This window comes from Sebastes fasciatus, chromosome 19 (assembly GCF_043250625.1).
Source record: "Sebastes fasciatus isolate fSebFas1 chromosome 19, fSebFas1.pri, whole genome shotgun sequence".
Classification (NCBI taxonomy): Eukaryota; Metazoa; Chordata; class Actinopteri; order Perciformes; family Sebastidae; genus Sebastes; species Sebastes fasciatus.
The window spans coordinates 16,780,943-16,807,475 of NC_133813.1; the positions used below are offsets into that span (position 1 = coordinate 16,780,943).

General features: G+C 41.0%; 3 protein-coding genes across 4 annotated transcripts; 1 reads left to right on the forward strand and 2 right to left on the reverse strand.

Annotated features, from left to right (window-relative positions):
- Window positions 1-535: 535 nt before the first annotated feature.
- snx30 (sorting nexin family member 30) lies at window positions 536-16,183 on the reverse strand. The gene is made up of 9 exons (XM_074618848.1): window positions 15,910-16,183; window positions 10,532-10,750; window positions 8,559-8,669; window positions 8,300-8,458; window positions 7,384-7,573; window positions 5,072-5,271; window positions 3,677-3,766; window positions 3,098-3,250; window positions 536-1,167 (listed from the first exon to the last, which is right to left on the reverse strand). Exons 1-9 carry the CDS (start codon window positions 16,054-16,056, stop codon window positions 1,090-1,092), a joined length of 1,347 nt encoding a protein of 448 aa, XP_074474949.1. The 5' UTR covers window positions 16,057-16,183; the 3' UTR covers window positions 536-1,089.
- A 1,324-nt stretch (window positions 16,184-17,507) lies between these two features.
- On the forward strand, window positions 17,508-20,262 carry inip (ints3 and nabp interacting protein). Its single transcript, XM_074618000.1, has 4 exons — window positions 17,508-17,848; window positions 18,095-18,176; window positions 19,068-19,155; window positions 20,029-20,262. Exons 1-4 carry the CDS (start codon window positions 17,824-17,826, stop codon window positions 20,125-20,127), a joined length of 294 nt encoding a protein of 97 aa, XP_074474101.1. The 5' UTR covers window positions 17,508-17,823; the 3' UTR covers window positions 20,128-20,262.
- A 728-nt stretch (window positions 20,263-20,990) lies between these two features.
- On the reverse strand, window positions 20,991-26,300 carry kiaa1958 (KIAA1958 ortholog). Of its 2 annotated transcripts, XM_074618847.1 has the most exons (7): window positions 25,980-26,300; window positions 24,607-24,921; window positions 23,981-24,181; window positions 23,713-23,839; window positions 23,331-23,504; window positions 22,331-22,522; window positions 20,991-22,191 (listed from the first exon to the last, which is right to left on the reverse strand). In XM_074618847.1, exons 2-7 carry the CDS (start codon window positions 24,907-24,909, stop codon window positions 21,884-21,886), a joined length of 1,305 nt encoding a protein of 434 aa, XP_074474948.1. In that variant the 5' UTR covers window positions 24,910-24,921; window positions 25,980-26,300; the 3' UTR covers window positions 20,991-21,883. The 2 variants fall into 2 exon arrangements, with proteins under 2 accessions (XP_074474948.1, XP_074474947.1); XM_074618846.1 differs by having other exon boundaries at window positions 23,713-24,181; window positions 25,980-26,298.
- Between the last annotated feature and the right edge of the window lie 233 nt (window positions 26,301-26,533).

The following is a 26,533-nucleotide window of genomic DNA, read 5'->3' on the forward strand; positions in this document are numbered from 1 at the left end:
TGTTTTTGTTCTGGTGCTCTGCACAGAGCTGACACCCGACCACCCGCTCGCTCTCTCTCTCTCATCCCCAGCTCCCTGAAGCTCTGTACCCGGCTGTTGCCTGGTAAAGGCAGCAGGTGCCTGCGGTACGGAGGTCCCCAAGGACCGCTGGCACAATAACCTATATTTTGATGTTAATAAAATGTACCCAAATTCAAGAATATGTAGGATATTACTACTGAGATTCCTGTAATATTACGTCACAACGTCTGCTGTATTAGCAATGCGTTTTGCATATAGAGACGGGAGGTGAGATCCGATCACAAGTGGTCACTCAGGACGCATGTGGAGACGCGTTCGAATACCAGGTTTGAACAGACGTAGTTAGAGCTGTCCACTTGTGATCGGATCACTCAGTGCGCATGTTAATGCCAGGTCTGAACAGGGCCTTACTGACGTCTCATTTTGACATCTGTCGCCACACCTAGTGCTTTTTCTCCGTCCGTGCGTTAGATGTTGGATTTACAGCCAATACGATGGGAGAGAATTTCTTGAGTCTTGTTTCAGTGTTATATTTTCAGAGGCTTTTACAATCTGACAAGAAAAAAAAAAAAATCTTGGGGAAGCTCTGAATACTTCTACGTACTTCATACTTCATGCCCACGCAACATATCATGATCTTATCTGCAGGGCTGAAGAGTTATCCTTCACATTTGGCTCAATGTGAACACGGAGAGAACAGACAGAAAACATGCCTCTCTGAGACCGCGGTTAAATAAACACAAGTAGCATTGGCAACCGACTGTTAATTGTAAATATGAAGTAGAAAAAGTCAATAAGAACAACGACAAAAAAGAACAGAGTGTCTGTACATAGTAGGTCTCTCCTTTTTCCCAGCTGTCCTTGAATGTACCGGTCGTTACCTCCTTTCGCAGGTCAAATCTCTGAGAGAGACGACTCCCCCTCCGTACAATCATCTCAGTTCACAGGAGAACGGGGGCAAAGTCCAGCAGTTCAAATCTGCTGCCCGGTTGGTCCTTTTCCTTGGCATGAGAGAGTGTTATACAGAGAGAGAGAGAGAGAGATAGATAGATAGGGGGCAGGGAGGTTTCAGTTCGTCTCGCTCGTTTTGTCCTCAGTCTGTTTGTCCTGGAGGACAGTTATGAGTGACTCCCACGCTGCCTGGCACTGCAGAGGGTGGAGACGGATGGAGACGGTCGACGGAGGGGAAAAATGAGGTGGAAAGGAAAGAGAGAGAGACAGATGGAGATGTAGTGATACAAGAGACATATTTAACCAGTGGCAGCTTTGTGTAAATACAATATTTATCTGTTTTTTCAAGGTGTTTCAAGGTCGCTAGTTCGATCCCGTTCGGACTGGGAGATAAATGTGCATTCCAAACACATACTGTAGTGTGGTCAGCGTGCTTTTCTGGCTATTCTGACCCACCATCCTAAAATGCTAACGCGGAAATGAGTTTGCATTTTAGCACTTCCGGTTCCCTCGTCTCGAAGTCGATGGGTTTTTTGAATGGGTTTTTAGTTAGATGCCTGAAATAAGGTCTGTGGTTAACACATGCTGAAGAGATTTTAACGTTTTGTTCTACGACACAAAATACATCAATAAATACCCGACTCGTGAATTTTAAAGCCTTTATTTGTCTAAAAAAAAGGCGGTTGCTAACAAGTGGCTAAATGAGACTACTGAACATCAACACGCCTTTATTTTGTCTAATAGAAAAATCCCATTGGCTTTTTGTCGAGGGGACCCCAGGGTGGTGCTAACTTCCTGGTTGGCCTACAAAAATACGTCAGTCCTCGACCACTCTATATGAGCAAGAGGGTCAAAGTTCAAGGCGCAATGTTATGACAAAGTAGTATGACCCAGCTGTATGCATACTGCATGCAACAGTACGTACGTTGTAAGGGCAGCTGCAGTAAAAGAAAAAGAAAAAAGTATGCGATTTGGAATGTAGCCTGGTTTTATTAATTTAACTGTATTGCTTCAGTAGATCAAGACTGTGTTTGTACTGAGCAACTTCCAGGTGTGAATGTGTGACATTTCTGCTAAAGAGCCTTCATGTTCAGTGAATCTAGCCCGGATGAATAAAGGTCAACAACTGACAGCTCTTTTCAGCTCAGCTAGCTCAGTTTACTAAACAACACTGGATCAGGGATATCCAACCTTCTTTTCCTGAGAGCTAATTTGACAAAATGAAAATAGCCGTGAGCTACTCATAGCACCGATTTGTGCATCGCCAATAGCAGACATCATTTCTGTCTTACTTTTATGGTCCTCTAACGACGTTTCAGCCACCGCAGCCATCGCCTCTCTTAAGATCTCAAGACACTAAATGAAGCCTCCGTTGCTGCGTTGGCCTTCTTCGTCATTTTGGTAAACAGAGACTGCTGTCTTTTAAGCGTTGTTTTCAGCTGTTTTACCTTCTTTGTTCGTAGACTGCTACCAGCCAGAAAGTCCCATGAAAAGTTGCCGTGGACTTTGGTAAAGTGGCGCTCGGCGTTACATCTTTTACCAACTGACAAACTCGCACCGCAAATGAGACACACACATTTTTCATTGACATTCGTGAAAGAAAAAACTCATTCCCATCATACCCATTCCTCATGAGAATAGTATATATTTTTTTTGCCTTTTATTGACTATTTTCTGTGGTCATTGTCAAATCTGGTGTGCGCTTGCTAGTCTGCTAACATCGCCTAATGTTACAGCGTCACTGAGGTAACCAAACTTGAAATGGAAAATGGAAACACCCACTCAGCTGTTGCAAAAAGTAGTGAGTCAAAATTAGCTGTGCCAAGTTTGGAAATAACTGAAAGGGTTAGTTTTTTAGTTATTTTTTTGAAGTGGGTACTTCCGCGTTCTGCGAGGTAAAATTAAATTTTTTGTGAATGGAGTCTGGTCTGGTCTTGAAGACCGCGATATATAACGGCTTAAGTTCCCCGTCAGAAATGGCTGTGATATAGATAATACTTTCTGTTTCTGTATTAAATATAAAAATGTTTTGCTCAGTGATTACAAGACAATTCAATCCTCCATCAGAGATTTAAAGTTCAGTGTTTTAAAGTCATCCCATAGTGCTTTACATCAGCCTGCGTACCTTTTCATAGTGGTTGATGTTTTGGTCGGCCATGCCGGTGAGAAGCTGCTTGAAGTCTTGTCTCTTGTTGCTTTGCCAGCGCTCCCAGTCCGCCTTCAGGTCAGCGTTGAAACACTCCACTTTGTCCTGGCATTTCTCTACCTCCACTGGCATCTACGGCGAGACAGAGAAAACTACAGCTACAGGGGAGCTCAGGGTACTCATGATACAAGACTACAGGTTGCAGGGGTCCGGGTGATGCGGGAGTTTTGGATGGGAAGGTTGTATTAGAGACGAAATGGCAGAAGACTTTTACCAATACTCCCTCTTAAATCCTGAGAATCTTTCTTTGTGGAGTTTGTATAGGGTAAGGACAAAAAAAATATTGGCTTTATTATGAAGAGATTATTCACCCCTTATTTCCATTTTCCAGTTTAACTCATTGTTGGTCTGTAAAATCATCACAGAGAGTAATACCGAGAAGTGAATTTTGGTAAACTACAGACACTACCGGAAGTGGCAACAGTGAACACAGCAGTTTTAAGGTCTCCGTGTGTGAAAGGAGCTTCCGACTCAGATGAGAGGAAGGAGGAGGCTTACCGGCGTTCTGTCCTCCTGTTTGCGCAATACGGCTGCTTCTAGTCGTCCCTCGTACTCCGCCTGGCTCTGGTCTCGCTTCCTCAAAACATTCTGTAATCAGAAAAGATGACATTTACTGATACTGTAATATTTCTGAGAGAGACAACATGTGAATACTATTACACACAAAGAGAGAAATGCTGATTCAAGAGCCCGGTGAGTGCAGGATGTGAATAGTATTTCAGATGCCACTTCCTCTATTCAGGGGAAAGATGACTCAGCAGAAAGAAAGCCAGTCTGTAACTAGGTCGCAAATCCATAATACATACACTTAGTATGTAATATGTTCACACTGCAAAATTAAGTACTGTATACTCAAACCAGAGAGCGTGCATACTAAATTTCTTAGTGTGCTGTTGATGCACACTTTTCTCCGGCAAAGGAAATGGAGGAGCTGCTCACAGCTGGAAAAAAATAAAACAAATTGTGGGTGCGTGTGTGAAACAGCTCAGAAAGATTTTGGAAAACAAATAAACAAAAAAACATTTTGCGCCGCGGTCTATTTGTTAGTGACATTCTAAAGTCACAGTTTGATGACGTCCGCTGTCTGCTTGTGTCATTTCCTGTTAGTATAAAGTCAAAAGTATGTTGTTGTTTTTGTACAACCGTGATTCAAAAAAAGTCGGGATGCTGTGTAAAAAGTAAACAAAAACAGAATGTGATCATTTTCTAGTCCTTTCTGACATATATTCAACTGAAAACAGTAAATAAAGACAAGATAATTAATGTTAAAAACAGATTCGTTGATCACCTTCTCTTTTAACAACAACACACCGAGGACACTAATTGTGGAAGTTTTGAAAAAGAGAAATTCTTTCCTGCTTGATTCTTGCTTGTCCCAACTTTTTTGAAAAACTTGTTGCTGGCATCAAATTCAGAATAAGCCCATATTTACATAAATCAATGAAGTTGATAAGTTAAAACATTTACTATATTGTCTTTGTACTGTTTTCAATTGAATATATGTCAAAAAGGATTCGAAAATTATACATTTTACACATCGTGTCAACTCTTTTGGGAATCAGGGTTGTATACAGTATACTATGATGATTAGCACAGACTGTATAGAAGTAGTGTGTGGTATGGAGTGTGTGTTTGTGTGTGTGGCAAGATAAAGGATCTACTCTGATTTCTTTTTTTTTTATTATGAATTAAATTAAATAAGATTTTCTATATTGTTTTATAATGAAAGTCTATGGGGGTAGTGCTTAATTGGGCAGCAGGGGATTCTTTTGTTGTTGCAATACCGCGGTCTAATTAACAACAAGGCTGACTCGCTGTACCGTATCCAGCTCTCTTAGACAATCAAAACAAAACAAAATAAATGTCCTGTCCGACATCCCTCATCCCTCTCACCTTCATGGACTCTATGTAGAGGACGTACTCTCTGAGTACGGGCAGGAAGTCCTGGCTCATGGTCTCGCCCTGGTCCTCCAGCGCTCCGCAGCACGTCGTCACGCAGCCGGCCACGCCCTCCAGGGGGCGCCGCAGCTCCTCCTCCGACGCAACCCAGCTGGAGTACACGGTGCCGTACTCACGCAGCTCTGTTAGGTACTCTAGTTGGGGTGAAAGGAAAAAGGAAAAAAAAAAAAAAAAAAGAGGTGGTTAGACGGGCAAACAAGAAATAAGAGTTATAGTATTCTTTACTTTGTACAATCCAATTTCTGATACCTTTTTCATACTTCTTAATACGCTGTGGATACTCTGTGCCTAGATTTGAGCAGCTAATACTCTGTAACACTGCTGTACTGGAAAAAACCTCTCTTTCCTCACAGGCGATACGGAGAGACTGGCACGTTCAATTGCAAAATCTATATTTGTAAATTACACATGAGAGAGGGTTGATGGCTAAACGCCGGGCTGCTGAGTCAAGCATGCATGGCATTTGCTTATTTCACACTCCGTGTCAGCTCGTAGGCCTTTCGTTATCTACAGTTCCCTGAGTTTTCCATCTTATCTCCTCCAGTATGGAAACAAGGACGTTTCGTTGGCTCTGCAGATTTCTGAGGCCAAAGACTGCAACACATCGAGCAGATGGTGACGACGAGCATTTCGCACGGCAGATGTCAGGTATTTACAGGATCACTTGTCATGCATGAGTTAGGCCTGCACTTATCAACCGTGCACCCTCTCTAGGCCAAAGGTCTGTGGGTTTTACCCCCGACCAAACAACTACAGCGCTGAATCAATACTGCAGATAAATTCACAACAAGCTAGTGTCAGCCACCCGGCTAAAGAATGCACAGTTGCATGACAGAAGCTAACCACAAGCACAATGTAACTTGGTACATAAATAGCTGCCAGTAAGTAGGTCTACTGAGAGAAGGAGTAGACTATAAGGGGTACTACTTGCGGCCGTGCTGCAAGCAGCACACACCAGTTTCAAAATGTTGCTTCCTAAAATATATGTTTTAACTGTGAAGAAGCGGCTTCAGCTCTCTATCCAGAACGTGCTCGTTACATCCCAGAGCTTCTACAGTATGTGAAGTTTAGCCACAATAAGGCTCTGTGGAAATGATAATAGAATTGGTAAATGGAAGATCAAAGTTTTGTTCTAGTTTTAACTGATCCATTTATCGATTGCTTTACGTTGCTCGTTTATACAGCCTTTTTAGTACTATTTTAATGGAATCATTTTCTCATTTGTTAAGTATTTTATCAATCCTTCTCTTTATTGCCAAATTATAATCAATCAATAAACTGGTTTATAACTATTTGCAAGCCTGCTGGGTCCTCTATCTATCTAACTAAAGGAAAGAACCTGCCTGAATATCAAGAATCGCTAATCCGATCTACGTCACACTTGACGGGTGTATTGCCAGGGACCCAAGTGCCGAATGTGGTGCAATTATACCAGATGGTGGCGCTATAACAATGAACTTTACGTTTTGGCCTGTAATTTATGAACGCTCAGAAACTTGCCCATTTGCGTCTATATTGATTTTCCATCATTTTGAAATGTGTCCGAATCAGATTTTTTGCTACTCCTCAAACAAATTGTAAGCAATCGTCACACAATTTGGTACAGAACATCTCTGAACCAAGCCGGAAAAAGTTGCGTTTTTGGAGTGTTAACGTTCCGTACAGTTTTGCTGTAGCTGGCCCTCAAAATTAGCTCAAATGCTGTGGGCAGGGCTTAAATTACAAAAGAAATGTCATATCTCCTTTGTGCTATTGTGACCACATTTGGTGGACATGTGTAGATATGATGTCTGAGTGACCATGGCAAATTTGGTGCCATTTGGCCAATAGGTGGCGCTGTAGCAGCATCATCTGACTATAAAGGAAGGAATCTCAGTCTGTCTGTCTGTCTGTTTGTCTGTGTATATATGACTGCCCTTCGCAAATCACGAAAACCATTCATCCAATCAACTTCACACTTGTTGGGTACCAACAGCCATACCGTTGTCCTTGTTAACGCTGCAAGCAGCACTTATGGGGGCCTAGCAATCGACCCGTTCCGGACAGGCACGCGCTCCGAAAGGGCAGCGCACTAGTAAAATTTAAAGGTTGACTCAGTTTTATTGGAACTTGTTTCATATTATAACCCTCTCTCTCCTCTTGTTTACTATTGGTCTCTATGCTAACAAGCCTAACCCAAACGAAAGGAAGAAGATTCATCAACCTCCAGGTAGATACAGGTTATTTCGTCATCATTGGTCTGATACCTGACTGCTCTTTGATGATCCTCTGAGCGATGCGGTCGATGGTTCCCAGTTTCTGGTTGAAGGTGTCCAGGTATTCTCCCATGGCGCAGAACTCGGCCGGCCGCGCCCGCAACTTGTAGCCTCCGGCCACGTGCTTCACGGACTCGCCCACCTTGGTCAGCAGGGCCAGACCCTGGCGCTTGTTCAGGTCCTGCAGACACATACATTACTTAGGCGTGAAGCAAACAAATGTGTTGACATAGCAATAAAACTTGTGAATAAACAATTTTTTGCATGTACTTTGTGCAACTTAAACACAAATATGACCTAATTTATATTCATGTTTTGTGATCCATGATTAAATATTCAATCATAAGTAATAATCTAATCCATAGATGTTAATAATCCATTATTTTCCTGTAACGTGCTGCAATGGTCACATGCATATTGTTTTTATTTTTATTATCTTTAGTGTTTTATCACGCATTTTACATTGTAGGTTTTTATATTGTTCTAGTGTGCTTATGCTCCACTTTCTTTTTGTGTGCCCAATTATCTTACTGCTGCAACAACCTCATTTCCCCACAATAAAGTCTTGTCTTGTGTCTCAGCTACTTAGAGACAAAATTTGTGACTGATGGCAGATCTGGATAAAACACACACACGCACGAGGAAGCAGAGGCTCTGCTTACTGAAAGATCACTGCTGAGATTACTTTTTTTTTTTTTTTATTCGCATGATAACACACAATAAGACAAGGTGCTGCTGTATAAAATGAATTACATAAAAGCATGTGACAGGAAAAAATCACTGACTGGCTGACCTGAACTGGCTGACCTGAATTTGTTGGTGTGTTAACCATGGTGAGAAATCAGTAGTTCTTTTCTTGTCCCTACAAAATCAAATGGTGAACTTCCCAACCCTCGTGTTGTCTCACCTTGGCAGTTAGGAAAGCGTTTAGATGTGGGTTGAAGGAGAGGACGGGGTGGTCGGCGATTCGCTTCAGGAACTTGTCCAGAGCCTTCATCCTCGTCTCCACAAATTCCTCCGAAAAACGATCAACCACGCCCTTCATCACGAACTTCTCTGGCAACGGCTGGAGATGGGGAGAGATTTGAAGCAGAGGCTGTAAATTAAAGTGTTTCTCTCAATGGAAAGCAGGACGGTAGGTCGCGTTATGGGCTCATGTGACCTACAGGGATGAGGTGGGTCGGTTGGCTGTCTTCCAACTTGATCCTCAGCCAGTCAAAGTCCTGGTAGCGCCGCCGCACACAGTACTCTGGTAGGTCAAACTCTACCCGTGATGTCTGAAGAAAAAACACACACATCTGCTGTGTTACTTCGGAGGATACAGTTTATAAATTACCTTTTAAAAGACAGTAGTACATGAGCACAAAACCTACATCTCAGCCCATTTAGGATGACTGTACATGCTTATTGACCATGAAATATAGCCGACAGTGCGCACACAAACACACGCTCTCTCTCTCCCTCACAATATAGTGTTAAGACAGCCCCCGCATGCTCTCAATTAACACTTTGTGTTCATAGTGGGCTGTGATATTTGTCTACGGCCTCTGAGCCGAAGCACCATAGTGCACATAGCAACTGTCGCCATGACGCCACCCGGCGGCTCCTGGCAGTGTCTCCCTCTGAATCCGTTTCTTTCATTACACGATGGAAAAGGCCTCCAAAAAGCTACGATTCCCCGCTGAAGGTCAGAGCAAATTAAGTCCTGTCAGGCCGAGTGGTGGCTCTGAGATGTGCTGCTCTGTTTGCTGGCAGACAGATGTGAACGATTGGAACAGAGGATCCACCTTGTAAACATAAGTCACTGAATACATCTACCCTCTGGAATATAAATCTTTTATGGGAAGGCTGAGGGAAGTGATTTCCTAACTAGAGTCCTGTCTGTTCCATCACCCCTCGGGATCCATTCTTTGCCCGAAGGTGCGCGATATATTGGCATGTCTGTAGTTTGAAACTGCTGCCTCTGCTATTACTTTCCATTCCTGTAGGTAGCACGTTATGATTGTGTAGAACTGGCCAGACAAGGACTGAACAGCTCCCCCATTGTAGAGAATCTGCAGCCTGCTTAAAGGGATAGTTTTGGTGTTTTGAAGTGGGGTTGTATGAGGTACTTATCCATAGTCAGTGTATCACCTAAAGTAGAAGACGGTCATGTCGGCACGCCCCTAATTTGGAGAAGCAGACAGGAGTTATCACACGGAACGTGCAATGTACTGGCGTGGACGAGGTTGCAACAAAACTGATTTTAGACACCTAAAAGAAAGACCCACCTATACAAAAAAAATCAATATCAGTTTAAGCGTACAGTACATTTAGAATATTTCCACCTATTTACCTTGCCTTCAGACAGCTATACAGTCGGTTTATTCCAACGGAAACTGAAGCTGTTATCTATGCTCTCGCCAAAGCAACCAGACTCCAATGAAAAAAACTGTAATTTTACCTCTCAGAAAACAGGAGTTACAGGTTTTTTTTCAATGGAGTCTGGTGGCTTTGGCGAGAGCATAGATGGATACAGATCAGATCTCCGTCTGAAAGGGCCGTCTGACAGCAGGTGAAATATTCTAATTATGGCGTCCACTTTAACTGATATTGATTCTTTTAGGTGGCTAAAAAAAGTTGCCAGCCCCGTCCACAGCAGTACGTTGCTTTGGTTCTGTCGGTTTCTCCAAACTGGGGGCTTGCCGACTGCCATCTACTGTAGGTCATACACTGACTATGGATAAGTACCTCATAAAACCCCACTTCAAACCACCCAAACTATCCCTTTAACATTATAGCACAGCATTTTACAACTGCCTGGGTTTTTAAGAGTCAGTCCGCTGCTGAGAAGCTGACGGAGTACAAGCAGACACGATGTTGAGGAACATATAATATGAAAACTTAAAAACGTTACTGTTCATCAGCCAGCTAATAGCACTTCGATATCAAACTTGCCTTGAACACACCATCAAGGAGAGTTTTTAAAACAATAATGAAACACAACAAAACAAGACATTGAGTATAAATGATTGGTAGGGTGAGCTAAAGCATGGTGAACAACTACTATGACCCCATTAGACAGAAGTTTAACACAGCCCCTACTGTCCAAAGTAAATCAGGTAGACTAGTGTTACCATGACAACAGCCAATAGCAGACCTTGGTGGAGACTCTGTAGGTGATGTAGGTCTCCATGGTGGACACGTGCTTCTTTGGGTCGTCGACTGTGACAAAAAGGTCACGCGTTTCTGCGGCGTCTGCGTAGGGGTCCCGCACATCTGCTTCCAGGTCGTCGTCCAGCTGCAGCCTGTTGAATAGCGAGGACGTGGAGGCGGGACTCGACGTCTCGACCGGCGTGCCGTTGGTCAGCCCCGCTTCCTGCGTGGACAGAGACAACGGTGACATCAGATTTCAGATGCTGCAATGTGGAAAGGCTGGAAAACAAAGAGCTGATGGATTGATGCTGACGGTGATGCAGTTGTTTCTCGCTGTCAATGGGGCTCTTGTTGATGCTGCTGCTGCGTACACACCCTACATCATCTGACACTACTCCTGCCTCTCTAATTGAATGATGGATGAGAGGAGAGAAATGGAGCATTTTTGGACTGGGGACACATTTCCACCAGGCTTGATAGAAAAAAAAATCCAACTGTGGGAAAACAATGGCTCGTTATATCATCTCTAGGTTGACGAAAATCTTATTTTTTTTTCATTTTCTTATATTTTTTAGTGTGTGTTGTTTGATTTTGCCATTAACAGACTTCTATTTTATAAAGACACAAGTTTTCCTGTGAAGTGAAACAGGCGTTCGGTGCATTAAAGGTCCAGTGCGTACGATTTCGGGGGATCTATTAGCTGAAATGGAATATAATATTCATAACTATGTTTTAATTAGTGTATAATCACCTGAAACTAAGAATTATAGTGTTTTCATTAGCTTAGAATGAGTCCTTCATATCTACATAGGGAGCGGGTCCTCTTCACAGAATCCGCCATGTTGCTCCGCCATGTTTCTACAGTAGCCCAGAATGGACAAACCAAACATTGGCTCTCTGCCCCTTCGCGTAATTACGTTAACTAAAGGCCTCCGTAGTTCTCCGACATGCTTGTTAAACTGCCGTCTGACTTACGTTGCTCCTAAAGTAGTGTTATTACGGTGAGGATGGCCTCTGAGCGAGGCGAACGGCGTTACAACGGTTTTGCACTCTCGGAAAGGGAGGAGTGAGTGAAGGGGTACTCAGTTGGTTGCAATCTGCAACCACACCACTAGATGCCACCAAATCCTACACACCGTACCTTTAATTAACACAATCAGCATCTGGTTCTACAAAACAGATCTGACAAATATAACTGTCAAACTGATGCATAACCATTCACAGAATATTTTCGAAGATGACACTCTTCCACAAGTACGTTAGTGTAAAATACGTGCTGTCAGACTTGTTTTAACACTTTCAATTTTCCACTGTTTTTGATAGACAGCAGCAAACAACAATTTCCCCCCACGGGCTCCATCCAAACACAGCAAGAGTGCTCAAAATGAGCTATAAAAAGCAAATAGCTGGACAAAAGTGGAGGCTGTGGAAAGTGGCTCTCCTTTAAAATGAACCTGTGTAGTCGAGAGGATATAAAAAAAACACATTTCTACAATGGATTAATATATTACTACACATCTAGAGGAGACTCTGAAGATCTCGTTTGGCAAACAGCAGGGACTGCAGGCAACAGAATGTTGAATGTAAACATAGACTAAAGTGCAAACACTGCAACAGGAAGGTAAGCAAAACACTGAGGCAGCAGGACCGCATCATCAAAACTGGCTCTGAAAATAAAACCAGGCTAACCGAATCTCTCGCTACAACCACCTGTACAGCCACATTTGATTTGATCTGCAACCCGAGACAACCCGTCACCAGTCCTCTGCGGGCCACATCTTGCCTCACACGAGGAAGGAAGTACTTTTTTTCCCCAGGTTAAGGTGCAAGTGAGGAAAGCTGCTAATGTTCAACCTTAATCACTTTTTCTGACACACACTTTTGCCCTGAAGTGGGCATGATGTGTGCAACTTTGCAATTCCCGCAGTGTCGAGAAAAGTGCAACCCCCTCCGTGTCTCACTCCTACACACACTCCACACGCTGACCACATACATACATATATTTTCTTCACACCTCTCTCTCTCTGCTACTGTATATACACAGACAGGCTGCTGACGCTGTAATTGCACTTTTTTTTTACACTGTGGTGCTAACCTGCACTGGTAATCACAGTTCAGATAATTGCATTGCGTTGCATCATTACACCACTGTGAATGAACAGCCAGGCCGCCGCAACACAGCCACACTCATACAGACAGTGAGGTAGAATCTGAAAATATTACACTAGGAGGAACCAGATCGGTTTTAAATCATAGCAGAGCTGGGAGATGTATGAATGTAATAATGAATCTTGTGAATACAGGAATGGAGTTCTGCTTATTAACTGCGATAAGAGCTTAAATGTTGCATTTTAAAGCTTTAAAGTTATTTAAAATTTTCTAAATATATTGGACAGTTTTAGCTTGTACACGGTTGGTCATCATATCCACATTACTATCTTTATAGGCCTTATTCAAAGCAGACATTTGGCTTTGTCAGAGTGGGAAAAGCACAGGTGTTAGTAGTAACATTAACCATGGCTCAGTTCCAGTGTGACAGAGAGCCAGCATGCACAATACCAGGACCTGAAACCGAGGCTAAAAGGAACTCAGCCATTATTCATTTTTACCATTTACACCTCTGCTTTTTTCTACTGTGACATGTCAAAAATATCTCCAGTGAAAGGGGCCTATTAAATGACGCCAACCTCTGCTTCAGGATATCATTAAATATTGCATGCAAACGCCATGTCGCTATATTATTGATATTGTGAGACTGAGTCAAAAGTGAACGAGAAATGAACTGCAAATTGCAGATTTAAAAAAAAAAGAAGGTCCGAACACAAATTCCTGTTCGCGTTCACAGGTTAATGTAGGTCAGTGACATACATTAACCTGACCTGACATGATTTGGTTGTTTTACATTGCATGTAATATGTTCACTAAAGTACTGCTATTTTTTTTTTTCCGCATGGAGGAAGTAAATAAAAAAGAAAAGAAAGAGAGAGAGAAAAACAAACAATGACACAGCTAGATTTTGGCTAAACAAAATGTTCAGAGCTTTAAACGTCTTATGGAAGGTATTATAAGAAATATTGCTTGGATAAATATATATAAAATTGACAAAAAAAAACAACTGAGGATACTCAGAGTGCACATTCGTCCACCAAGGCGTCACAATACTCAATAATAAGAAATGTTTATTAATGTTAAATCTGGATTTGCATAAAAAAATTCACTAAATCACAGACAATCATGGGATATATGTGCAATATTGTGTCTAGTTCATTAACAAAAAAGGGTTACAAATTTTAAGAAATCCTCCAAAAAAAACTGATCCAGCCAAAAGAGAATCCGTTGTTCCCAGGCCCGTCATCCAACTTCCCATCAACTTTTATTGAAGTGTGTTGACAGATTGTTTGAATATGCTGCTAACAGACTGGGACCCATTACCTCCTTGGGTCGTGGGCGTAAACAGAGGAACTCTTACAGGGTTTCACATTTTTAATTAGTGTGGAGGTTCTTTTTCGACTCTGGTTGGCTCTGCTGGGTATTCGGAAATGAAAAAATATAATGTAACCTTGTTGGAAGGACATATCACACAGCATCTCCTATTGGCAATAATTAACTGCAAAATCAAAGTGGTTGCTAAGCTTGTCACTCCGAAGTAAAACAACAGCAGAGAGAATAAAGGCTTTGTGGTTTGTTTGCTCGGTCCATCCTTGTTTACACAGCCCACTTAGGCTGATAATGATGTCAGGTCCCTCTCTACAAAGTGGAATGAGAGATATCTGTTTTCTAACCAAAGGTTGTGTAAACTTTAGTGAGTATAATGCAACACGTGTAAACACATAATCCAATTTAAAAGGTCTTAAAGGTCCCATATCATGCTCATTTTCAGGTTCATACTTGTATTTTGTGTTTCTAATAGAACAGGTTTACATGCTGCAATGTTCAAAAAAACAACTTTATTTTCCTTGTACTGTCTGTCTGAATATACCTGTAATTACCCTCCGTCTGAAACGCTCCGTTTTAGTGCGTTTCAACAGAATTGCAATGGAATTGCGTTGCTAGGCAACAGTTTGGGTCCATGTTTACTTCCTGTCAGCTGATGTTATTAACATACACTGCAACAGGAAATAAACTGGGACACATTTAGAATGTTTACGTTTAAAACCGCGTAATGGGCTAAATATTGTATATTTGTGACATCACAAATGGACAGAAATCCTAACGGCTAGTTTCAAACGCACAATTTCTGAATACAAGCTGTGTGTATTTCTCCGTATATTGAGCACTTTGATAGTTTAACAGTATTTATATAGCACTTAAACCTGCTTTATAATGAAAAAGACCTGAAAATCTCACTTTTTTTACAATATGGGACCTTTAACACATTATTCATAGTAGCCTTTTATATCTCTGTGTATGTGTGGGGGTCTCTCTCTCTAGAAGACATTTTCAAAAAAACTCTGTATTTAAAAGCAGAGCATATCATACTCGGGAAACCTCCAATTGGTCTCGGTAATGATGAACGTTACTTATTTAGAATACTCAGAATCACAGCACTGAAGCAAATAACAAAAGGGTGGAAAAAAACTAAACCCCCAGATTTTATAAAATGGAAAAGTGTAATTCAAGAAGTAAAAGTTATGGAAAAGGGAACTCACAAAATAAGTAATATGGAGGATGTTTTTGAGAAGAGATGGAGTCTAACAGAAGGAAAAATATAGTTACATGGGTTAATACGCATGCACATATACATGTGTTTGGAGATGACCTGACCTGAAGGAGGATGCATGTGTGTGCCAATGTAAATGATATTACCATATATCTAATTTAATTTATTTGTTGTTTTAATTTTTGTATTATTATTTTTGTTTTGTTATGTGTGTTTTTTTTTGTTTTTGTTTTTTTTAACTCTATTGTTTCTTTTTGTCATTATTATTATTGTTATTTCTTTTCTTGGTTTTGTTTCGGTTTTGAATGTTGAAGATGTTTTCTCTAGTGTACTTGATGGGTTTGTCTGTAAGCTCATCGACTTAAAAGTTGGTTTAAAGACTGTTGTAATTACGAACAGTGGATTGCATATATGAAAACAGCCTTGAAAAAATAAAGTATAAAAAAAATATGTTTGTTGTGTCAATAAAACAAACAAATAAATAAAAAACAATTAATAACAATATATTGCAGATACAGCTTAGCTAATAGGACGCTGTTAAACTTATATCTAGTTTGCTCCTACTGTACTTAGTAGGATGGATTTAGAGAGCAAACAGTGGTGCCACTGCCAGCCTGAAAACATGATAGTGTCTACTCTGTAGTTTGGTTAGCCGTGCTCTCTCCATCCCCCTGGTTGTCTACGGTGCAGCCGCCAGCCCCAGCGGACCCTACTGAACCTACCTTGTCCTCTCCGACGCTGCCGGTGCCGGAGACGGAGCCTGAGCCTGAGCCTGAGAGCGGCTCCTCGGCGGCGGACAGCGGGTGGAGGATCTCCGCGATGGGCTTCATCCCCGAGCTGGCCAGGCCTTTCGGAGCGCCGACACTCATCCTGCTGGAGGCGGGAAGACGTGGCCGGGTAACGACGGCTGCCCGGTTCTCCGGTTCTAGTTCTAGTGTAGACTAGAGGAAGGTGTTTTCCTTTCCTCCGTTAGGTCTCTTCAGATGAGATGGTTGGTCACTATATGTCAGCTGACTTCTACTGCGCAGCTCCGGAAGTTAAACTCTACACGAACCCGGATGTAAACATATGAATCACGTGATTAGCAACAGCAACGAATGAAATTCTATTCAAAGATCGTCTATTGTGAAGATGAAGTGTTACTGAAACTATAGCATGTCGAAAGTTTTATGAAAAAAAAGTAATAGTATAATTGGTTGATCATTTTAATGCAATAAATGTCATAGTATAGTATGTCGAAAATTTTATGAAAAAAAAGTCGTAGTATAGTATGTAGAAAACTTTCATTAAAAAAGTCATAGTATAGTATGTTATCCCTGCTCATAGCTCAGCACAACAAGGAAACATCATCTAAAAAAAAATCAGTCAGCATAAAAGATATATTAATACAAATACAAATTATTTATTTTGAAAACATTCTCAACTGAAGGTCTAGAAAGATGGATTTTTTTGCCATAGACAGCTGTTTTTTATTTCTTTTAGTTTTAGTTTTTTGTTGTTTTTTACATTTATCCTTTGAAATTTCAATATATTGTTATTGTTTTTTATTTGTTTGTTTGTATTATATTATATTCATGTTCTTTTCAAATATCTATATATTGTAATTTGCTTAATATTGTGAAGATCAGTGTTACTAAAACTGCTTATCCCTGCTCATAGCACAGCAAAACAAGGAAACATCATCTAATAAAAATGAAGAAATATTAATAAAAAATACAAATTAATTATTTATTTTGAAAACAAAAAACATTCTCAACTGAAGGTCTAGAAAGATGGACTTTTTTTTTTCATTTTCCATAGAGACAGCTGTTTTTTTTTGTTGTTGTACATTTATCCTTTGATATTGCAATACATTGTTATTAATTTTTTTTATTTGTTTGTTTGTTTTATTGACACAACAAACATAATTTTACTTCTTTATTGTTTTCTTCCATTTACATGCATGTTCTTTTTAAAATATCAATCTATTATAATTTGCTTAATGAATTGTATATATGTATGTATGTATTTATTCTTTTTTAATTTTTAATTTATTATTGAATTGACGCTTTGGCAATATTGTTCACCTGACAGTCATGATCAATAAAGCAACTTGAATTGAAATTGACAGCTAACAGTCATTGTCACTAAACTATATTTTCCCGTACATCTGGACTCCAAAGTGGACCTCATTGTTATTATACCTTGATTCATTTAAAGATCTGAAAATAATGTTTTTTTTGGGTAATGATGCTCCTTTGATACCCTTTGTGCCCTGTTCTCTTGGTTCTTCTTGATTGTGGTTACCAGAAATAGGAGCAGAGTGACAACTCACGTTTTTACTCCCTATCTAACGCATGCATCGTAAAAACCGGTACTTGCTTTCAAGAGGCAAAATGCGACTCATCAATCGTACATAAACACGAGTTTTATCCTCATTTTAATAGTTACAGTTACAGTAACAGTAACAAGATCTGTGTAGTTTATCCAGCTCCAGTTAAAGTTACATTTACCACCCAGTAATCGTTGTCCGTTATCCAACCAGTGCAACATTAGCTGGGCGGAAGGAAACACACAAACACAAAAGACCTTTAGCTTTAATATAACACCTTTGTGTGGTTTGTTATTTTCACCTGTCTCTTGCTACCTGCACCGGCATGGCTACTAACCCTCCAGGACAAGGTAAATATGTTTTGGGGACAATAGATATTGGTATTGATCGTCTCTATCGAGCTGTAGCCTACCAGGGGCGTAGCTGCGAATTCCGGCCCCCTGGAAACACTCTGCTCTCTGGGGTTCCCCCCTTGAGGAAATAATAGCTAATTGGTTGCCTGTCATTAGATTAATTAAGTGATGTTAGCTGATTACATAATTGTCTCATCCCTCTCTGTCTTTCTGTCTCTTCCTTTTCTTATTTTCTCCATCTAGCCTTCCCGAACAAGGCACGGGTGGCGATACTGGCCGAGCTGGAGAAGGAGAGGAGACGGCTGATGAACACTCCTGGAGCCAGGTAGGGATAGCAGCATCCAGACCTGCTGGAGGGTAACAGGAGTCTCAGTCACAACCTGGGAGAAACCTTTTTTTTCTCAGTAACACTGATCTTCACTATATTAAGCAAATTACAATATATAGATATTTAAAAAGAGCATGCATGTAAATGGAAGAGAAAACAATAAAGAAGTAATTAATGTTTGTTGTGTCAATAAAACAAACAAAGAAATAAAAAACAGTTAATGTCAAAATATTGCAATATCAAAGGATAAATGTAAAAAACAACAGAAAACAAAAACCCAGCTGTCTCTATGGCAAAGAAAAAAAAAATCCATCTTTCTAAGATAAGATAAGATGAACCTTTATTAATCCCCGGAGGGAAATTCAAGTGTAAAAAGCAGCATCATCAGCAAACAGAGTGAAACATAGGAGAGGTAAAGGTATACAAAAATTATAAAAACAATAATAGAGATATAAAAGATACAGAGTGAATGGGTGAACATAGTGTGTACAGTCCGTCAATAAATAAATGTATGTACAATAAATAAATGTAATATGTACATATGTGCAGTCTATAAAGTGGTATATAGGATGCATAGAGTAAAGTAAGTGTAAAGTGTGGCAGTGGTTAGTGTCCAAGATGGTTGCAGAAAGTGCATGTTTAAAGGCAGATGGTGCATGTTTAAACTTCTTAAAGTCCTCATAGTTCTCATATGGGGGTCAGCCTTGGTTGTGGAGCCTGATGGCTACCAGCATGAAGGACTGACCCAGGCGCTTTGTGTTGTGCCGAGGGGGTAAAGGTGCTCCTCATCTCAAGATATTTATATGACTATAAATATAAATACTTAAATATATATATCAATATTCAAATCAGATTTCTTTCCCCCTTGCCCTGTCCTCCTACTCATAGCATCCCGTTGTCCAGACCGAGTCTGAAGGAGTTCAGGGACAACGCAGAACAGCAGCACATCGCTGCCCAGCAGAAAGCTGCCCTGCAGGTGAGACAAACACATTTAATGCATAAATTAAAACATAAATCAATACTTTAAGTTACTCATCCTAACTTTACATATATATGTGTTTTGATTATGTTGTTTATTATGTTGTCTTATTCAAATCCTAATAGTACATAATGTAAATATCCAGTTAGGTTATTCATTCGGTGTCGGGGACTTTTCCAATGTTTGGCTTCATGATATTTAAGACTGATTCTGCAAGTTTCTGATTTATGCAGAAGCATATTTCTTGTAAATCACAATCATAAAGGCACCCGTACTGAGTCATGTTTGAATACCAGCTCAATAGCAGTCATCGCCCCGGCTTGAATAGAGGTCTGAAAATCATTTTTTCAGAGAGAGAGAGAGAGGTTTTGAGGCAACATGAAGCATCTTACAGAAGTGTAAAGAGGCTCGTCACTGCATGGAGTGGCATTAAAGTCTCAAAAATAATTTTGCCAAACACAAAAACTTCAAGTTGAACTGGCAGTTCCCACATTCTCTAGGTAAACATGTTTTCTACATGACCGAAAGCTAGTTAAAGTAATTTTGGCAAACACGGCAGAAAATGCTGTTTTCAGCCTCTCAAATATAGAGATTTCCTGCGTTTCTCTGTTTTATATCATATTAATCTGTATATCTTCGGGTTTTGGATTTGACAAAATAAGACATTTAAAGACATCCCCTTGGACTTTGAAAAACTGGGATGGAAATTTTTCCAATATTTTCTGACATTTTTACAGACCAATCGATTAATCTCGGTAATAATCGGCAGATTAATCGATAACAATTAGTTGCAGCCCTGATGTGATTATTAAATGGTGAACGTGGTCAGTAGTAACACAAACATTTGCCTACCTGTGTCTTCTCTTGCAGCATGCACACACGCACTCATCGGGCTTCTTCATCACTCAGGACTCGTCGTTCGGGAACCTCATCCTCCCCGTCATCCCACGCCTGGAGCCTGAGTCTTGACCTTTTGACCTCCTGCTCTCCTCCTGCTGAGACGAAGCTTTCAAACGACACACGTGCACACCAGACCCACGTCTCTCTCTCTCTCTCTCTCTCTCTCTCTCTTTCTCGCTCTCTCCCAGTGTCTCTCTTTTAAGTCTGTGATTAATGGACAGTTGTTTGTCATGTTGTAAACAATCTCAGGGGAGTGTGAATCTGTCATTTTTACATTTTCCAGACCCAACAAGTTGGCTGCTGAATTCTAGGAAAGCTTTCAAAACAGTCGGAAGAAGGTTCCAGATAGCTGTGAGACATCCTGCGCAGGGGGCTAAAAACAAACTCTGCAGAAATACTGTACATGCTATCCTGCTCCGTTGCCTTTCACCACACTAATCCATTAAAAATGCACATTTTGTCAGGCTTTTTACATTTGTAATGGATTTGTATCGATATTTGAATAATAAAATTGTGACATTATATTATAAATATTGAATTTCAGTTTTTACTTTTGCAAGTATAAAGGTCCACACGCATAGTCCATGGCTATGTTCACATTATAGAGTGCTGCAGGAGTGAGTCCTAAAACCTGGAACTGAGTTAACATTTTAGCACTTCCGGTTCCCTCGTCTGGAAGTCAAAGGGTGTTTTGAATGAGTTTTAAAGTGATCCATTTTCAAAAGGGAAAAAAACATTCCTTCATCCACGGGTAGGGTGTTACGTGAGAAAGGCAAGTGTGCTGATACTTGTTGGTGTCTTTATACCATATTGATTTATAGGATTTGAGGATTTATATGTGTAACCATCTACTTGAGTGCCTTACATTGGATTTTGGCATATTTTTTTCCTTTCTAAAATGAAAGACTTTCTAAACTTCATAATGCTCACTCTTTTTAGTAGTTTTATTGTGAAACAGCACACAAAACAACACACGTGACAAAATAAATACCCTATATTAGAAAACATTTGTTGAGTCACTGAACCATGAAGACTTAAAAGTCCGTCATTTATCAGACTGTTTACTAGAACATTAAATGCAGAGCCACTGAGTTATAAAGTGGTTTGAGTGACCAACACAGAATTATTACAATACTCATTGTATATCTGTTTTTTTTTCAGAAGTTAGAAATAGATTATAATGGATTCTGAGCTTCCGTGACTGCCGTTTCAGTTGACTGTCCCGGAAAAGCTAAGAACAGGAGCTTATTCTTTCCAAGATTCGCAATTCATGGAATGTAGTGCATCCATGTGATGATCGGAAGCACACGAGATTGTGAAAAAGAAAATCACAAAGACTTTGCCATAGAATTCCTGGAATGAGTGATAGAGGACCACAGACTCAGATGGTGTAGTATGTAACAGTAAAAATAAGAGAATCCAAGGGTGGGCTTTCTTGTTATATGTACAAGAAAGCCGCTGTGGCTCAGAGGGTAGAGCAGGTTGTCCACCAATCGGAAGGTCGGTGGTTCGATCCCCGGCTGCTCCAGGTCACGTGTCCTTGAGCAAGACACTTAACCCCAAATTGCTCCCGAAGGCATAGCCATCGGTGTGTGAATGAGTATTTAGATTAGATCCTGATGGGCAAAGTTGGCACCTTAGCAGCCTCTGCCATCAGTGTATGAATGTGTGTGTGAATGGGTGAATACTGACATGTAGTGTAAAGCGCTTTGAGTGGTCGGAAGACTAGAAAAGCGCTGTCCAAGTCCATTTACCATTTTACAGGAAGTGTGTATTGTTGGCCTCCGATTCAGCCAGAACGAGCCAGTCGGTCTGTAAATGTTTGTCACTTTGACACAATGGGCAGCAGTTCGCCTTTCGCCTTCATCATTTTGATCTTGACCCTAATGTTGTCATCCATCGCCTGTCGGCAGCGGTGGGCATAATGTGCCAGCGTCTCCTCTTTCTCGTCCCATGGCGCCAGCGCGTGAAACACCTCCGGAGCGGACAGGCTGAGCTCGGCTATGGCCGCCGTACGGGAGATGGTGTTGCGGTCCACGCCGACCCGGTCAAAGGCCACCTTCATGGAAACGCTGCGGCGAAACTCCTGGAGGGCTGCCATGTAGCGCGCTATCACACCCACCACGTTTTTCACTGGAGATGAGAGGGGACACATTAATGCAATATTTAGTAACAACCATACATTCTACTTTATGGGTGCTTATAACCACAGTATGACAGTGGTATCAGTGTCATTGTGTGGTTATTCCTCCTTGTTGCGTCATGTCCTTACTCCTGACTCGGGTGTTTTCTCCGTCCCGGCTCCTCTTGCTCTTCAGGGTCCGGTTGCGGTCCAGAGGGTGAAGCTCCATTTCCTCAAATGAGTCAAACAGCGTCGGCGAATCGACCGCTGCCACGTCGTCAGAAGACGGCATGTGTGAACTTCCCGGTTCCATTGGATTAGAGCCACAAAGCCACCTCTTCTCTGGAATCAGAAATAGAAGTATGACAACTCTGAATTTGGTTAAGATACCACAGCTTGGAGCACATGGAAAATAACTTTGGCGTTTTTATTTTGCTCTCATTTTGATTTGAGTTTCTTGTAGACATTTAGAGTGCTAATTTCCTGTTTAATGATTTATTTTACTTCTTTTATTTAAGTTGTTTTATTACTTTTTTTTTCTTTTGCATCTATTTTATAAATATTTTTCATCACTATGTGAGGCACTTTTGCATGATAGATTCTACACAAAAATAAATGTGATTTTATTTAAAAGGTGCCGTGTGTACAATTTTAGCGGCGTCTAGCGATGTGGTTGTAGATCGCAACCAACTGAAACTGAAGCAGAAATACAGTAAATGCTGCAGATCCTCAAAACGAACAGAGCTTTCCTGTGTCATGTTTCCCGGCGGCTGAGTGGACCGACGGGGGTTAACTCCGGAGCAAGTTACATTGTCGACTCCGGCCCAAGCAGGAAAAGTTAGCAGAGTGGTTTGTCTGTTCTGGGCTACTGTAGAAACATGCTGGCCGGCTCCGCTAAGAGGACCAGCTCAGTATGTAGATATAAACGGCTCATACGAAGGTAACGAAAACACAACGATTTCTATTTTCAGGTGATTATACAATAAAGAAAACATAATATTATATTCCATTTCTGCCAATAGATCCCCCTAAATGTTACACACTGGTCCTTTAATTCACTGTAACAATAATAACAGTGTAAGGGTGCAGCAAGCAGTGCTGGTACAGTCGCTGAATTCATCAACAGGTGGGTTTTCAAAGCGAACTCTACCTGGCCGCAGTTTGTCTTGCAGGAAGTCACAGATGAGTTCGGCTTTCTTGGTGAGTTCGTTCTGCAGCAGCTCTTTGTCCTGCTTCAGACTGGAGATGATCTCCGTCATCCGCTGGTTGTGGCTGCGTTCTGCATAGAGCAACGCTCGCAGCTTCTCCAGCTCATTCTGCACCCCTGCAGATTTACACCCATAAAGAAACACGCAGACAGTGAGCAACAGGAAGCCACTGACAGTTAGATACAACACACGTATACGTTGGGTATGTTTCGTATCATATTTAATTATTTTAAAGATGGGGACAATATCGGGAATATCAACTTTGATTCCTTCTTGCAGGCTCTGTCTCTGCGGGTCTTTCCTAGCCTAACAACAAAGCTGTACCTGCAGTCTTCTCTGTTGTCACTGTGGCTGAGCTGCATCTCTCGGCCTGCTCCGTGGTCCCTGTCATGCAGCTGCCTCCTCCGGGCGGCTCCATCTCTGGGTCCGCTGCTCCCTCACATCCCGGATCCTGCTTGTTAGGCAACAGTGTGTGTGTGATTTGAGAGTGCGTGTTTGCCGCTTGTGAAACATAGTCTGCCAATGCTAGCCCCGTGCTAGCTGTGTTAGCATTAATGTCATAATCCTCTGCAGAGGTCAGTTCCTGCTTGACCTTCTTCCCGGTTCCTGCTCCTCCCGGTGCCACGCCTCTCTTCCTGGATGGGCGGGGCTCGTAGTCGCGGTCGCCATCGCCGTCGTCGTCTGTGGCCGACGAATCGCATCCGGCGGTGTCAAACCGCTGGCTGCTGAGCTCCTCCTCCTCCTCTGATGCTGCTTCGTTAAGGCAGAGGTCACATGACGCCCTCGCTGTCACCTGGAAATTAAAGTTACAGACTGAATCTCCATGTCTACCATGTGCCATAATCGCTTGTTTCAAGTCATCTTCAATACAGCATGATGTTCATTTAGTAAATTATGGTCCCATTTAGAATCAAATAGACCATAAAGCAGGGTACGCTTTAGGGCGTGGCTACCTTGTGATTGACAGGTCGCTACCACGGCGTTTTCCGGTCTGGAAGTTGTCCATGTTTTTGTCTTAGATTTTGAACCCTTTCACAGTGTGTTTTCAGTTCTTGAAAGTTAATTGTAACATTTTTGGATACAGCTTATGCCAGTTTATTGCGCCATTGAAACTGCATTTGAATATCTTGAAGTATTAAAGCTGTACTGAACACCTCAAATTAAAATACTCTCAAGTTCAAGATTATACAGACAAAGCACCTCAAATGTCTACTTTACCTTATTGGACGGACGTCCTCCAACAAACCTCTGCTGCTGGCCCTGGCTGGTGTTCGCTGAGCCTCCGCAGCCGTTGCTATGGTCACTGAGGGGCCAGTGGTAGGCGTGTCCTGCACCACAACCCCACACGGCAACAGGGACGCTGCCGCCGTGGCGACCGGGCTCTGGTGTCAGCACATTACCGTGGGATCCGCAGGTGAGGTGCTGCAGGCTGGGGATGAGGTTGCAGATGGTGCCGTGGCTGTGAGCCCAGCGGACGAGTTTACACAGACTGTCAGAGGTGGTCTGAACCGGGTCGGACATGATAATATGAACCTGGAGAAGAGAGATGTTGTGTTATGTTATGATTTGAGCATATTTTGTATGCAAATCTCCCTTTAAAGGTCCCATATCGTGCTCATTTTCAGGTTCATATTTGTAATTTGTGTTTCTAACATAACATGTTTACATGCTGTAATGTTCAAAAAACACATTATTTTCCTCGTACTGTCTGTCTAAATATACCTGTATTTACCCTCTGTCTGAAACGCTCCGTTTTAGTGCATTTTAAATGGAATTGCAATGGAATTGCAATGGAATTGCGTTGCTCGGCAACAGTTTGGGTCCATGTTTACTTCCTGTCAGCTGATGTTATTTACATCCACTGCAACAGGAAATAAACTGGGACACATTTAGAATGTTTACGTTTAAAACGGTGTAATGATCTAAATATTGTATATTTGTGACATCACAAATGTAATGGCTTGTTTCAAACACACAATTTCTGAATACGGGGCTGTGTGTATTTCTATCTATATATTGAGCGTTTTGAAAGTTTAACAGGATTTATATAGCACTCAAACCTGCTTTATAATATAAAATACATGAAAATCTCACTTTTTACAATATGGGACCTTTAAGGTACATTTTGAACAGATAAAAAAATTTGCAATTAATCACGACTAACTATGGACAATCATGCGATTAATGGCGATTAAATAATATTATTATTAATTCATATTAATATATATTAATATAATATTAATATTATTATAAATGTATTATACTGGAGAAACATGGCAGCTGTCACATGAAATATAGTATCTATCCATGGCAACCAGTAGAGAATTAGTGAGAAATAAAAGTGACAGTGCTTAAGGATGTGATTTAGTGTTATTAGTTTATCCTGTCTCTCTCTGTAGGCTACAGGACGCACTCACACAACTATAACACACAGCTGGATAAAGTGACTTATACCTGCAAACTCTCACTTAAAACTACATTCAAACCATCATCATTGTTCATCATCAGACTGCTTATACATGTCTATCACATCAATTCATCAGACATTGAGAACAAAGCTCCGACACTTCATCAACATGTCTCATAGTTACCTTTTTTTTTGTTACTGAGTTCAAAACAATCCAGCTATGAGTCCCTGAGGCATCACATCACATCACATGGTCCTCATTTATCACTGCAGGTGTCAAACTGAGACGACTATTAACCGAGTTATCACGCTATAATAATGTTTGATGAGATATCGTGAATATCAATTCACAGTATTTGTTTAGTTAAAAGCCTACATCTCTTTGTCTGGAAGGTTTAACATCGCCAGAATCCAACGTGAAAGTCGCTTCACTGCCTCCAGCTGGACGGGAGGAGGATCTGCTGTCTCCAGTCACTGTGTGATGCTCTAACACTGACCTCTAGTGGCCGGGATGGGTCAACGCACCACACTATTATATTATATTATATTATATTATATTATATTATATTATGTTATGTTATGTTATGTTATGTTATGTTATGTTATGTTATGTTATGTTATATATATTATATTGTATTATATTATATTATATTATATTATATTATATTATATTATATTATATTATATTGTATTATATTATAGTATTACATTATGTTATATAATAATACATTTTTATTT

Excerpts from the sequence above, each read along its gene's own strand:
- inip (XM_074618000.1), top strand. The coding sequence starts at position 17,824 with ATGGCTACTAACCCTCCAGGACAAG. Across the intron at positions 17,849-18,094 it reads TACTAACCCTCCAGGACAAG|CCTTCCCGAACAAGGCACGG; the intron begins GTAAATATGTTT and ends TTCTCCATCTAG. Across the intron at positions 19,156-20,028 it reads AGCAGAAAGCTGCCCTGCAG|CATGCACACACGCACTCATC; the intron begins GTGAGACAAACA and ends CTTCTCTTGCAG.
- kiaa1958 (XM_074618846.1), bottom strand. The coding sequence starts at position 24,909 with ATGTCCGACCCGGTTCAGACCACCTCTGACAGTCTGTGTAAACTCGTC. Across the intron at positions 24,182-24,606 it reads GAGGACGTCCGTCCAATAAG|GTGACAGCGAGGGCGTCATG; the intron begins GTAAAGTAGACA and ends TTTAATTTCCAG. Across the intron at positions 22,192-22,330 it reads AGAAAACACCCGAGTCAGGA|TGAAAAACGTGGTGGGTGTG; the intron begins GTAAGGACATGA and ends TCTCATCTCCAG.
- snx30 (XM_074618848.1), bottom strand. The coding sequence starts at position 16,056 with ATGAGTGTCGGCGCTCCGAAAGGCCTGGCCAGCTCGGGGATGAAGCCC. Across the intron at positions 5,272-7,383 it reads GATCATCAAAGAGCAGTCAG|AGTACCTAACAGAGCTGCGT; the intron begins GTATCAGACCAA and ends CACCCCAACTAG. Across the intron at positions 3,767-5,071 it reads TCTACATAGAGTCCATGAAG|AATGTTTTGAGGAAGCGAGA; the intron begins GTGAGAGGGATG and ends TTCTGATTACAG.